This window comes from Ursus maritimus, assembly GCF_017311325.1.
Source record: "Ursus maritimus isolate PB19 chromosome X unlocalized genomic scaffold, ASM1731132v1 scaffold_X1, whole genome shotgun sequence".
NCBI lineage: Eukaryota > Metazoa > Chordata > Mammalia > Carnivora > Ursidae > Ursus > Ursus maritimus.
This window is the reverse complement of record NW_024423319.1, coordinates 80,067,380-80,079,618: the sequence shown is the minus strand read 5'-3', so window position 1 is coordinate 80,079,618 and position 12,239 is coordinate 80,067,380. Positions and strand designations below refer to the sequence as shown.

The 12,239-nt window shown below is 58.4% G+C and overlaps 1 protein-coding gene, 1 non-coding gene and 1 pseudogene across 3 annotated transcripts; 2 read left to right on the top strand and 1 right to left on the bottom strand.

The window, feature by feature from the left end:
* The first annotated feature begins 757 nt into the window (after positions 1–757).
* LOC103680471 (melanoma-associated antigen D4) lies at positions 758–8,366 on the top strand. 2 transcript variants are annotated; one of them, XM_040631496.1, is made up of 13 exons: positions 758–879; positions 1,865–2,075; positions 2,352–3,185; positions 3,583–3,786; positions 3,891–3,954; positions 4,200–4,279; positions 4,669–4,760; positions 5,396–5,475; positions 5,560–5,602; positions 6,032–6,094; positions 7,060–7,174; positions 7,513–7,943; positions 8,135–8,366. In XM_040631496.1, exons 2-13 carry the CDS (start codon positions 1,866–1,868, stop codon positions 8,142–8,144), a joined length of 2,226 nt encoding a protein of 741 aa, XP_040487430.1. In that variant the 5' UTR covers positions 758–879; position 1,865; the 3' UTR covers positions 8,145–8,366. The 2 variants fall into 2 exon arrangements, with proteins under 2 accessions (XP_040487430.1, XP_040487428.1); XM_040631494.1 differs by having other exon boundaries at positions 792–879; positions 1,835–2,075.
* On the top strand, positions 6,682–6,811 carry LOC121103886. The gene has a single exon (XR_005836175.1). It is a non-coding gene; the product is annotated as a small nucleolar RNA SNORA11 (small nucleolar RNA).
* An 18-nt stretch (positions 8,367–8,384) lies between the features above and the next one.
* The window catches only part of LOC103680472, an 8,851-nt pseudogene continuing 4,996 nt past the window's right edge, over positions 8,385–12,239 (bottom strand).

Here is a 12,239-nt window from a genome sequence, read left to right as displayed (position 1 = left end):
AGTGGGTCTGTCGCTCAAACTGGAGAGGGGAGCCTGTCTCGGTCCCCAGGCCAGCACTACTGGGACATGGGGTTTGGAGTCAGGAAGATTCAGGCCCACATTATTTCATTTTCTGTTGACTGGTTCTGTGGCCTTGCTGTTCATGCGGTGTGTCTGCGCTTCAGCTTTCTGATCTGTAAAATGGGGATGCTGACATCCACCTCCCAGGGCTGCTGTGAGAGGAAGACCAGCCCCAGCACAGATAGCGCTGTGATGCCCAAGCTGCATAAAGAGTAGCTGGGGAAGCAGATGTTCCCAGTGTGTCTGGGGGCCATAGAGATGGGTAGTGCTGGGGACCACAAAGGTAAGTGGCATCCTCTGGCCATTTCCATTCCCCTTGTTACAGTTAGAGACCCAGCTAGAGACCTCTGCGTTTGTGACCTGCGGGTCATGTTGGGGAAGCCCGGCAGAGTGTGTTCCCCAGACCACACTGGAGGAGCTTGGGGGGAACGGGGAGGGCAGGGAAGAGAAGCATTGTGCAGAAGTGCAGGGATCGAGGGTAGATGATTGGGTGGTCCAAGTGCACCACACAGGCTGTGAGTGCGCGCGCCTCCGGTCAGAGGAGGGGGTGAGAGGTATCTAGCGGGAAGGAGAAAAAGCCCCCCACCCCGCCCACCCACTCGCGGAATCGCATGCGCACTGGGGACCTGGTGGAGAGGGCTTTTGTTGGGAAAGCGGGCGGGCTGGAGGGGTCCGCGCATGCGCAGGCTGCCCAGCCGCGGGGGGTGCGCGGAGAAAAGGGGCGGGGTGGTCGGAGCTGCTGTGCTGGCAGCAGTAGGCGAGGGCGCGGCTGCGGGGTTCCTGGTGCTGAGGACGGACGCCATTGGAGCCCCAGGGAAGGTAAGGATCCAGCCTCAGACAGGACCGGGAGAGGGCGAGTGGAACCCGGCACGCTGCGCCCTCCCCACCCCCACACCCGGATCTGAACAAAGCCCGGGCGCTCAGAACCCGAGCCCTATTAGACCCACGGTCTGGGTAGGACCCCCCACCCCACCCCGCCGCCTTCTCCCGCCAGCAGGCTCAGGGCTCTCTGAGCCCAGCCCTGCTTACACCGGAGCCCACGATCCGAACCCCTGTAGCCGACCCGTGTGCTCCCTGCTGAGCTTCCTTAGAGAGGAGGCCCTACCCCCACCCCAACCACTCCTAGATCACTCCCAACCAGCTGACCCCGTTGCTCCCTTCCTGGAGTTGCAATCCTGGGATTTGAGACCTCCAGCGCTCCAATCCATGCCTCCCCTAGTCCGAGTCCCTACCCCCCACCGCCCCCACCCCTAGAGCTCCTCCTGTATGAGCCCAGCCCAGACCTGAATCAGCTGAATGCCCCCGCCCGGACCTAGCCAGAGGGTCTCTGGATTCAGTTTCCCATAAGCTTTCCAGGGGCCCCTGTTGTCTGAGCCCTCTCATGTCATCTGCTCGCCTTTCATCATTAAATCAAAGCCCTTTGTTTCTCCCTCTCTCAATGCACATCCCCTGTGGGACTCTTCAGACCCAAGCCCGCCAGTCCACCCCCTATTCAAATCTAGCCGCTGGGCTGGAGAGCCTGCCCATCCTAAACTCCCCTTTAGGTGCGGGGTCTCCTCCGACCACCTCTCTATCCCTCTCCTAGAGCTCTGTCTCTGACAGAATCTAACCCAACAGATACCCCCTACCCCCCCCCACGGCGCCCCCCCCCCGCCCCCTCCACCGCCATGTACTGCCTAGTAACCTGATGATTGCCGACCCCCCCCACCTCCTGAGAGATTCCACCTGCCACTGGATCCCGGCCTCTCCCCCTGATCCTCGCCCTCCCTCCCAGGCTGAGCTCTCTTTTCCTTGGGACCCCCAGCATGGCTGAGGGAAGCTACCGCATGGAATCGGAAACCTACAACGTTGAAGACATGGATGAGGGTAGTGATGAAGTCGGGGAGGAGGACATGGTTGAAGGAAACGACTATGAAGAATTCGGTGCTTTTGGAGGCTATGGCACCCTCACCAGCTTTGACATCCGTATCCTCAGAGCCTTTGGGAGCTTGGGTCCAGGCCTTCGCATCTTATCGGTGAGGCCCCTTGTGGACCACCTGCTGGCCCTGGGCCTTCTCCCCCGTGAAGCTGCTGTGGAGAGGGGGGGGAGCGGTGGGTGAAAGGGAGGGCTGAGTGGGGAAGGACTGCCCAGCTTCCCCAGGCTTCCCTCTCCTACTCAGAGAAAGGGGGCTTGGGAAGGTCTGGGGGGGGGTGGGAGCTGGCTGCAGGGGGGAGGCTGGCCAGCACAGGGAAGCATGATGGGAGCATGTAGAGCTGTCTGCCTTCCCCTACCCTTCTCTCTGGCCTTACAGAACGAGCCTTGGGAACTGGAAAACCCTATGCTGGCTAGGACTCTGATGGAGGCATTTCAGCTGGATCCAGAAACACTTGCCAATGAGGCTGCTGCCCGTGCTGCCAACGTAGCCCGCGCGGCCGCCTCCAACCGTGCTGCTAGGGCCGCCGCCGCTGCTGCCCGTGCCACCTACAATCAGGTGGTCACTAACCGCCCGGTGGCCACAGACCAGGCTTCAGGAGAAGATACCCAGCCCATGACCTATGCGGCCCAGGCTCCAGCAGCCACCCCTGAGACAACCCGTGCTGCTCCGCACATCTCCCAGATGCTAGTCAACAGTGAGATGGCCGCCCCGGGGGCTCCAGCTACGTCCCCACAGCCCCAGACAGCCTCCCAGGCCCAGGAGGCCGCTACCGAGGGCCCTAGTACTGCCTTTGCTTTTGCTCAGGCTCCATGTGCTAGCGAGATGGAGGCCACCCGGCCCAAGACAGCCTTCCTGGGTCAGAACGATGTCTTTGATTTCACCCAGCCGGCAGGTGTCAGTGGCATGGCCTTCCCACGCCCCAAGAGACCCGCCCCACCCCAAGAGGCTGCCCCAGAGGGCCCCAGTGCTGCCTCCTCGGGGGTGGCCCAGGCAGCACCTGCCAGGGAGGGGGCAGCCACCCGGCCCAAGACGACCAAGTCCGGAAAGGCTCTCGCCAAGACTCGGTGGGTGGAGCCTCAGAATGTTGTGGCAGCAGCTGCCACCAAGGCCAAGATGGCCCCAAGCATCCCTGAGCCCGAGGGTGCAGCTGCCACCGCTCAGCACAGTGCTGAGCCCTGGGTCAGGATGGGAGGCAAGAGGACCAAGAAGGTGAGACCTCCTTGCTCCCTCCAACCCCCCCTTGCTCCCCTCCTTTCTCTGCTCAGTCCTCTTCTCTGCCCCCTCCTCCCCCTCCCTCCTCCCCCTCCTCTCCTCGCCTCTCCCCTCCCCTCCTCCCCCCTTCCCCCCTCCCCTCCCTTCTTTCAGCTTGTGCATGTTTGTCCAACACAAATGCAATAGCATGCTTTGGCTGCACGAAGTTTCTGTCCTCAGGCCTGGAGGGAGAAGAGGTTGGCTCGGTGCCGGGCGCGTAGTAAGCACTCAGCACACGTCATCTGCTGTTTGTACTACTTGATTTCCAAGTACCTGCTCTGGTTAAGATGTGTGCTGGGCCCTTTTGCACGGCGAGCCTGGTAGCCCTGGGTCTCTCCTCTCTCTCACTCTATAGTCCAAGCACCTGGATGACGAATATGAGAGCAGCGAGGAGGAGAGAGAGCCTCCTGCGGTCCCACCGACCTGGAGAGCATCGCAGCCCCCATTGACGGTGCGGGCTCAGATGGCTCCCCGGCCCCCAATGGCCCTGAGGTCCCAGGTACCCTCAAGACATGTACTGTGCTTGCCACCCCGCAACGTGACCCTTCTGCAAGAGAGGGTGAGAAACCTGCCTTTCCCCCATCTCCCTCCTCTCCTCTCCTGTGGGCCAGTTCTTGGAGGTCACCCGTGCCTTGGTCTCCCTGTGTGCTCCTCCTTCTCCAGGCGAATAAGTTGGTGAAATATCTGATGATTAAGGACTACAAGAAGATCCCCATCAAGCGCTCAGGTGGGCAGCCTGGGCCCCCTCCCCGAGCTCTGCCCTTCCATCATCCCGTCCCCATCCCTACCCTAAGGGGCCTGGCATCAGATGTCTCTATGCAGCATGCCCCACTGATCACTCCATTTGCACAGTACGGGGGTGGGGGGGGGTCCCAACGGTGCTCCCCTCAACAGGGCTGACCGAGGGGCTGCTGCAGCTCTTTGGCCCCAGCTCAGTCCAGGTGCTCTCTCCACCTCTCTCGCCTCCTGCAGACATGATGAAGGATGTCATCCGAGAATACGACGAACATTTCCCTGAGATCATCGAACGAGCAACATACACTCTGGAAAAGGTGGGCGAGTGCCCGGGCAGCTCACTGTGGTACAAGAGCTGCAGAGAAGCCTTGCACCCTGCAGCCCCTTGAGGCCCCCTTTCAGTACCACCTGCTCTGGGAAGGCTTCCCTCGCTTCTCCTCTTGAGAGCATCCACTGCATACTTCCTTCCCCGGAGGGTTCCTGTCCCTCAGATTCCTTCAGCGTCCCTTGTCTCCTGAAATGGGTCCTACTGCTTTGGCCAGTGCCAGAGCTCCCGCAGGGCAGTCCCTCTGCAGCGTCTCTTCTTGAGCCTTCTCCATAACTTCGGCGTCCCTGCTGAGGGAAAGTTCTAACGGGGAACTGAGGGTCTGCCTGCAGGACAGGCAGTGTGGGTTTCTGCTCTCATGTTGTTTCTTCCGCCACGTAGAAGTTTGGGATCCACCTGAAGGAAATTGACAAGGAAGAACACCTGTATATTCTGGTGTGCACACGGGACTCCTCAGCTCGCCTCCTGGGAAAGTAAGAAAGGGCAGGAGGGTTGTGGCCTTCCTCACTGGTGCCTCCCCCTCCCCTTCGTCTCAGAGAAACGGGAAGACAGGGCTTTGGTGCCTGGCACAGCTCCCACCCACAGTTAGTGGTGCCCAGTGATTAGGGGGTGAAAGGGGAAGTGGCCTGGGGTGAAGCCTTGCTGCTCTCAGGGCTCCACCCCCTCCCCAGCTGCCACCTACCCACCCCATCTTCCTAGGAAAGTAGGCTCCTTGTTGCCTGCCTCTTCCTGCTACGTGCCTGGCCTGGGCTTGGCAGAGTGGTCGTGGGGGAAGGAAGCTTCCCGTCCAGTGTAACTCCTGATGCTCAAAGGGCAGGGAAGGTCTGGACATGCCTCCAGACACACTGTTACCAAGTGATTGCTCCCCGCCTGACCCCATCCTGGACGGAACTTTGGGAGGGAGTGTTTGCATCCACATTTGGGGCGTGAAGCGATTCAGTCTCAGACAGGGGAATGAATGAATGGTCTGGATGAGAGAGCAAGCCGTGTGTAGAGTGGGAAGAACTGCGTGGTAGCCCAGCCATCTGGGAAGAGCTAGTTGGGTGAGCCAGCCCTCGTCCCTCGGGCAAATGGCTGCTGGACAGGATCCTTCTTTCTACACCTTTAGGACCAAGGACACTCCCAGGCTGAGCCTCCTCTTGGTGATTCTGGGAGTCATTTTCATGAATGGCAACCGTGCCAGCGAGGGTGAGTGGCTGGACCCCCAGCTGGGGGGTTGCCCACAGTCTCAGCATCGTGTGCTGAATTGTTGTGACTCTTCTCCCCTCACAGCTGTCCTCTGGGAGGCACTACGCAAGATGGGACTGCGCCCTGGGTATGACGGGGCTCTTGGCTCCCGCTCCTCAGTGTTGTCTTTGGGCACCAGTGGCCCCGGGATTGGATTAGCCTGGGGGCCTAGTGCAGGGGAGTGGACGTCTTGGCCTGGGAAAGTGCAGAGGGTCTCACCACGGTGCACGGGGAAATGGTCTTGAACCCTCAGCCCCTCTTTGCTCCATATCCCCTCTCTGTCCCCAGATGAGATCCAAGAGAACCCATCAGAATTAGGGGTTCCAGTCACACCCTTGCCGAGGGCAACCCTGACATGTGGTCCTGTGGCCCCTGCTGCCACCCCAGGCCTCCATGGGGATCCCCCCACTCCCGCCCCGCACAGGCTGGGAAGCTCTCCATCCTGCTAGGGACTGCTCCTGCCCGCACCCGGGTACTGCCACTGTCTGTAGTTATGGATTCCTTTCCTGGCCCTCAGGGTGAGGCACCCATTCCTCGGAGATCTGAGGAAGCTCATTACGGAGGACTTTGTGAAGCAGAAGTAAGTAGTGGCCAAGTTAACTTCGTCTCACACTCGTGCATTCCTCGTGGGCTGATCTGGCTGAGCAAGCCATTCCCCGTGCCAGATCTTAGCACCAGAGGGCTAGGTGTCTCTGGTGCGAGGGTGGGTGGGGTATGTGAGTGTTGGCGGCGAGTAGAATTCCAGTGCAGCCCCGGGGAAAGGGAGTCGAAGTTGACAGAGAACACATGCAGGGTGTCTTAGAACCACCGTGACATTTGGTACCTGCCTCGTAGGCTGCAGGAGAATTCCTCTGCTTTACATCCCAAGAACCTGGGGCTCAGAGAGTGGAAGTCTGAGTATGGCCCCGGCTGGTAAGGGGCCCGTTTGGTCCTGGAGCCCGGCCCTCCTAACTTTCTGGTTAGGCCCACCCTGTGCTCGGTCCTTGGAGAACACATGTGTGCGTCACACAGGCACACTACCAGGCGTCCGCGTGTACACAGACAGACATGCGCGCACTCGCAGAGTGGGGAGTACGCTCGGAGTGTGCCGCTTTTCTCCCCTTTACCGTCCTCTTCTATGGTGGGCTGTCCCAGGGTTCCGCCAGGCCATGGACGGGTGCCTGCGATGGAGTGTGCGCATAGCGGGGGGCCTGAAGAAATGGCTCCTGTGTTTGCAACACACCCAACAGGAACCTGGGTTCATTGTGACAAGGGGCATGAATCTTGCGGCCTTCCGATGAACAGATACCCGACACGTGTCCCACCGCGCACCTCCACGTGGCTTCTGGGCAGGACCAGCGGCCCGAGGCTTTGTAGGCCTCAGTCCAGGAGGCAGAAACCCTGGGAGTGAGCGTGGGAGTGAGGCATGGGCTGGAGGGCCGGGACAGCCCCCCCGCAGGAGCTGAGCGGCAGTCTCTGGGCTGGGGAGGGGCTACCTGGGAGCCCTTGGTGCAACGACAGGTCTGCCTGGCTGGAAGCAAACGTTTCTCTTCCTCTTGCACTGAGGTACCTGGAATACAAGAAGATCCCCAATAGCAGCCCACCCGAGTATGAATTCCTCTGGGGCCTGCGAGCCCGCCACGAGACCAGCAAGATGCGGGTGCTGAGATTCATCGCCCAGGTAACAGAGAGCCTCTGTTTGGGGCCAGGCGGTGGGTTGTGGATTTGGTACTTGCCCTACCTTCTCTGTTTCTTGGCTACAGCCTCCTCCTCAGGCTGTTGGTCCAGTGAGGATCCGGACAGTTTCCTAAGTTGGGAACGTACCCAAGTTCACAGGTGTAGTAAGTGTGAGGGATGGGGTGAGGTGCCAGGGAGGCACGGAGTCACAGGAGAGTCGGATTCCAGTGCTCTTGACTTTTATTATGACCGTGCACAGCCCACGGGAGGGTATGTGGCAGGAAGCAGGTGCTCAGCGAACGTGGGGTAGCTGTGTGGATGGTGTCTGTGACTCTACTGCAGAATCAGAACCGAGACCCCCGGGAATGGAAGGCTCATTTCCTGGAGGCTGTGGATGATGCTTTCAAGACGATGGATGTGGATATGGCTGAGGAACATGCCAGGGCCCAGATGAGAGCCCAGATGAACATCGGGGATGAAGCTCTGATTGGACGCTGGAGCTGGGATGACATACAGGTGGAGCTCCTGACCTGGGATGAGGATGGAGATTTTGGCGACGCCTGGGCCAGGATTCCCTTCGCTTTCTGGGCCAGATACCATCAGTACATTCTGAATAGCAACCGTGCCAACCGGAGGGCCACTTGGAGAGCTGGCGTCAGCAGTGGCACCAATGGTGGGGCCAGCACCAGCATTCTAGATGGGCCCAGCACCAGCTCCACCATCCGGACCAGAAATGCTGCCAGAACGAGTGCCAACTTCTTCTCCTGGATCCAGTAAGATTTTCAGGGGATACGTGAAACTCAGAAGGAGGGGGTGGGAAGGGGCTGTGAAAAGTCAAGTCGGGGACAGGCCTGGGTGCAGTGGGGGAGCAAAGACTGTGAGAGACCCTTGTGTTTTTCGTGTCCCTCCCCCCACCTCGTGTCTATTGACAGTTCTGTTTCTGCTTTTGTGTCTTGTGTTACAGACAACGCTGATGAACCGCGGCAGTCCCTCGCCAAGCCAGAGTGCCTCCTCGGATCCCTCCTTCACACGGCACTCTAGGCAGCTTCTACCTGCCCATCCAAGATGGCATGCAAGATGAAGCTCTCTTTGCCCTTCCTGCTTTTGTTGTGTGCTTTTGTTGTGCGCTTTTGTTGTGCGCTTTTGTCGTGTTTTCATGTTTTTGGTATCAGTGTTACAGTAAAGTTTCAAAATTACTTGGGCCGTTTCCTCCTTTATTTGCGCACGTACCTGTGCACGTGGTGCTCCGAGTGCCACATGGTTGCGGGCTCTGACATAGACACTCCCCGCCTCTGCCTGGAAGGCAGCAGGTGTGGGTAGGGTGCTGGGAAGATGTGGAGAGGTACCAGCTGAGTGTCTAGACCATGAGTTTCAAGAGGCTCCAGTCCACATAGTGACCTGATTTCCTACATGGGACAACCCCAGTTAGACGCCAATAGTGGGGGAGGTGGCAGGAAAAGGGATGGAGTAGAAGGCTGTGGGTTGGTGCCACCGTCCCTCTCACCAAGGAACGGGGTCCACAGACATCCACCAAGACCCACCTCCTCCACCCCATCTTTGGAGGCGCCATCTTGGAACCCTTCCCTCATCCTCCACACACAACTTCAGCACCTCACCGCTCCCTCAGATGGAGCCTTAAGGACAATGAGCTAGGCCTCGGCGACATTCTCACCCCTCCAGCAGGTTGAAGGAGGAGCCATTATTGCCCACAGAGTGGGTCCAATGAAAACAGACCTCGACAGCCTGTAACCCTGACCCGAGGCCTGTTGGTGGGCTCCGGAGCTCTTCTTCACTGGAAACAGGGCCCTCCCAGTGAAGCCAAGGCCGGGCCTGTGTCCTGGTGTCTTCAAGGCCTGGGTGATTCCCACAGGAGTGGGGCTGGGACTGCAATTCTTCCAGCGGACGACAGTGAGAGCAGAGACGCCTGGGAAGGGCTCAGTGGCAGGCTGGGACAGTGTCCGGAGTGCTCTCGGGTCCCTCAGTGATGCCCACAGTTGGGAGGATGAGGTCCAAGGTTGAGAAGAAGGAGTGAATCGTGTAAGGGCCTCTGCACGCCTTTGCCTCTTCCCCGAGAAGAGGTCCCCTTCTCTCCCCCAGACTTGGCTCCTGACCCAGATCCAGGCACACAATATCACAGGCCCGGTGGAGAATGAAAAACTTGGGTCCCCTTGCCCAAAAATGATTAAGAATTCCAAGAGAGTGATGGCTTAGTCTCGAACTAGGTGTGCAGCCCCTCCGAGCACAGGGTCCTGTGGAGCTGCATAGGTCACACCACCAGGCAGCTAGCTATGTAAGGTTTCCTACCCCAAAGTCAAGCTTCAGGTGGGTTTCTGCCTTACCGGCCACTGCTGTGGTTTCTGCCTGCCCAGCTGCTGGATCCCTGCTTGGCCACATGGACACCGTGATTCCGACAGAATTTGAGTCCCCTTCACTTTGGCTTTACTGACACACGGTCTGGGATGTGAGCGGGATGAAGGATGCCTGGGATCCCAGTCCTGGGGTGATGAATGATCCGAGACTTTTCTGGTACTCTCACCCTGGGAATCTGCTGTGCACACAGCCAGCACATGCCTTTTCATGGATGAGGGTGCAGGCACTCACTCAAAGCCACAGGCAGGAGTTGGAGCACCGTGTGCAGAGGTCACCTGGAAAGGAGCAGAAAGCAGCTCTCAGAGACAGACAGGGTGCTGGTGAGGGTGTCCCCTCCCCAGGCCTGTGGGCTTGCAGCACTCCCCTCTTCCATCCTCCTTTCCCCTGGCTGGCCTCTCCAGGTTGGGGGAAGGGGGAGGGGCTTCCCAGGAGCTGCATACTGCACAAGGTAGTTGAGAGTAGGGTGGGCAGGGAGGAAGAAAGCAGTGAGGTGGCCTCTGGGACAGGGAGGAGGGAGCGCCCAGGGGACTGCTGTCAGGCTGACTGTCAGGCTGGTCACCTGGGAGGCTTCCCACCTGCTCACTCACAGGGCAAATGTGACACCATAGCATAGGTCCCTTCCTGGGACCCCAACCCAAGACCTTTCAAGGCTAAATGCGTGCTCTGTCCATTGTAGCCGGCTACCACCACCTTGGAGGGGCTCACAGTGTCGTGGGAGCGACACCCCCATCTCTCACCACTCTCTCCCACCCAGGCTGCCCTTACCACTTCCCATCTCCCTTCACTGGGCCAGATCCAACCCCCCCAGGGCTTCTCTGACCCCAGGTTCATCCTGGGCTTTTAAGGCTCCCACCATCCTCCCAGCCTCCTGAGACATCAGGTTTGGCGATATCCTAGGCGTCCATCCTGCTCCTCCCCCTCGTCTTTGTCATCATCATTGTCAGGCCCTGGGGCCCGGTGCTGTGGGTGCAAGATCTCACTCCATCCTCGTTGATACTCTGCAGGGGTCACTGTTCCCCCATGGCACACATGACAAAATGGACTCAGAGAAGGGAAGTGACTTGCCTGAGGTCCCTGACCTAGCTCTGCCACCACCTGGACAAGTGACCTTGGCCCAGCCTTTTCTCTCCCTGGCCCTCAGAGATCCCACCTCTCACAGCACAGGATTGGGCTAGACAGATGTACTCTGAGGGTGCCCCAGCTCTGAGGTCCTGTGGGTCTGCTTTCCCAGTCACATCATCTCTCTGGGCCTCAAGTGTCCTCACTGAGTAATAGGGGTAAAAGCATGGACCCAGTACTGCCTGGCCCAGCTCCCAGGGCAGCCGGGAGCACCTGGTGTGGCCTGCGCATGAAAGAAGGTAGGAAGTGGGTAAAGCAGTGTGAGAATGACAGGTGCATGCCCTCCTCCCCCAATCTATGCATGTCTGAGGTGGGGGTCCTCCGGAAAGCACCTGAGCTTGACACCCCTCCCTGACCCTCTGAGCCCCGTGACCTCGGGCAAGTCAGTTCACCTCTCAGAGCCTCCATTTCCTCATCTGCGCAGGTAGGGTTACTTACAGCGCTTGCCTCACGGTCTCAAGGACAATACCGAGCGATAGAGATTGGAAGTTATCAGGAATCTAGTAGCACAAGAACCCTCACCCCAAACCCCATCCCCTTTTCCAGAGAGGAGACTGAGGACCAGGCAGACAGAAATGACTTGACCAGTGTCAAGTTCTCAAGTTCCCCGGGTTTGAATTTGGGATGACTCCATATTACACGTGCCCTTTATTTGGAAACAAGCATCGTAGAAATGATACAAACCTGCAGGACATCGTACACTTCAAATATGACTCTGAACACTCTTCTCACAGCCTCACAGTTTCCCAAGATGCCAACGCTTCAGCATCCATGTCAGAAATGGGCTGTCACACCTGAGGGTGACACAACGGTTCCTTGCCAGGCTTCCTGACTTAGTCTATGGTTCAGCCAACACATGCCATTTTATTTGGCAGTAATTGACATATCTGTGGGTTGCAAAGCTCCAGAAATACAAAGCAGTGTACACACCCAATGACCACAGGAAAGAAGAAAATTACAAAGACGGTGGGGCTAGAGTTGAAGAGGATGTGGAACCAAGCAACTCCCCTGTACCGTCCATGGAAGTCTGAATTTGTACACGGCCTTTGAAAAACATTAGAGAATTACAGCATGTTGCTACCTCATGCTGCCTCGGGGGAGGGGATGTCAGAGACAAGGTCCGGGTGAAAGTGAGCCTTCTGAAAGCAGAGAGGGAAGAAATAGAAAGATGGAGCTCTACTACCACTAGCCCATTCATTGCCTTTAGCCAGGAATCTGAGATACCTGAGAGCTGGATAAACATGTGCCTTGTGGGGGAGCAGCACCTGCAAATGATGCTTTAGCCTGTCACTGAAGCTGTCTAGAAAACTTTGGGGTCCTAGCAACTGGAACGGGGACACCATGGAGGAAGGGCCCCTATGATCAGGCCACCCTCGCAAATCTCCTGCTCTTGCTTTCTCCCCCCTCAATCTGAAAAAAGGGCACAAGGCACAAGGTTGGAATGCAGTGGGGTCAAAGGTTAAGGCCAAAAATCAATGCAGAAGGACGTTTCCCAGGAGATGGAGTCCAAATTCTTGTTCTGAAGCACGCTTTGTTCATCTGTGTGGTGGCGGGGGGGGGGGGGGCCGGGAGAGGGGGGG

Excerpts from the sequence above, each read along its gene's own strand:
- LOC103680471 (XM_040631496.1), top strand. The coding sequence starts at position 1,866 with ATGGCTGAGGGAAGCTACCGCATGGAATCGGAAACCTACAACGTTGAA. Across the intron at positions 2,076-2,351 it reads CAGGCCTTCGCATCTTATCG|AACGAGCCTTGGGAACTGGA; the intron begins GTGAGGCCCCTT and ends CTGGCCTTACAG. Across the intron at positions 6,095-7,059 it reads GAGGACTTTGTGAAGCAGAA|GTACCTGGAATACAAGAAGA; the intron begins GTAAGTAGTGGC and ends TCTTGCACTGAG.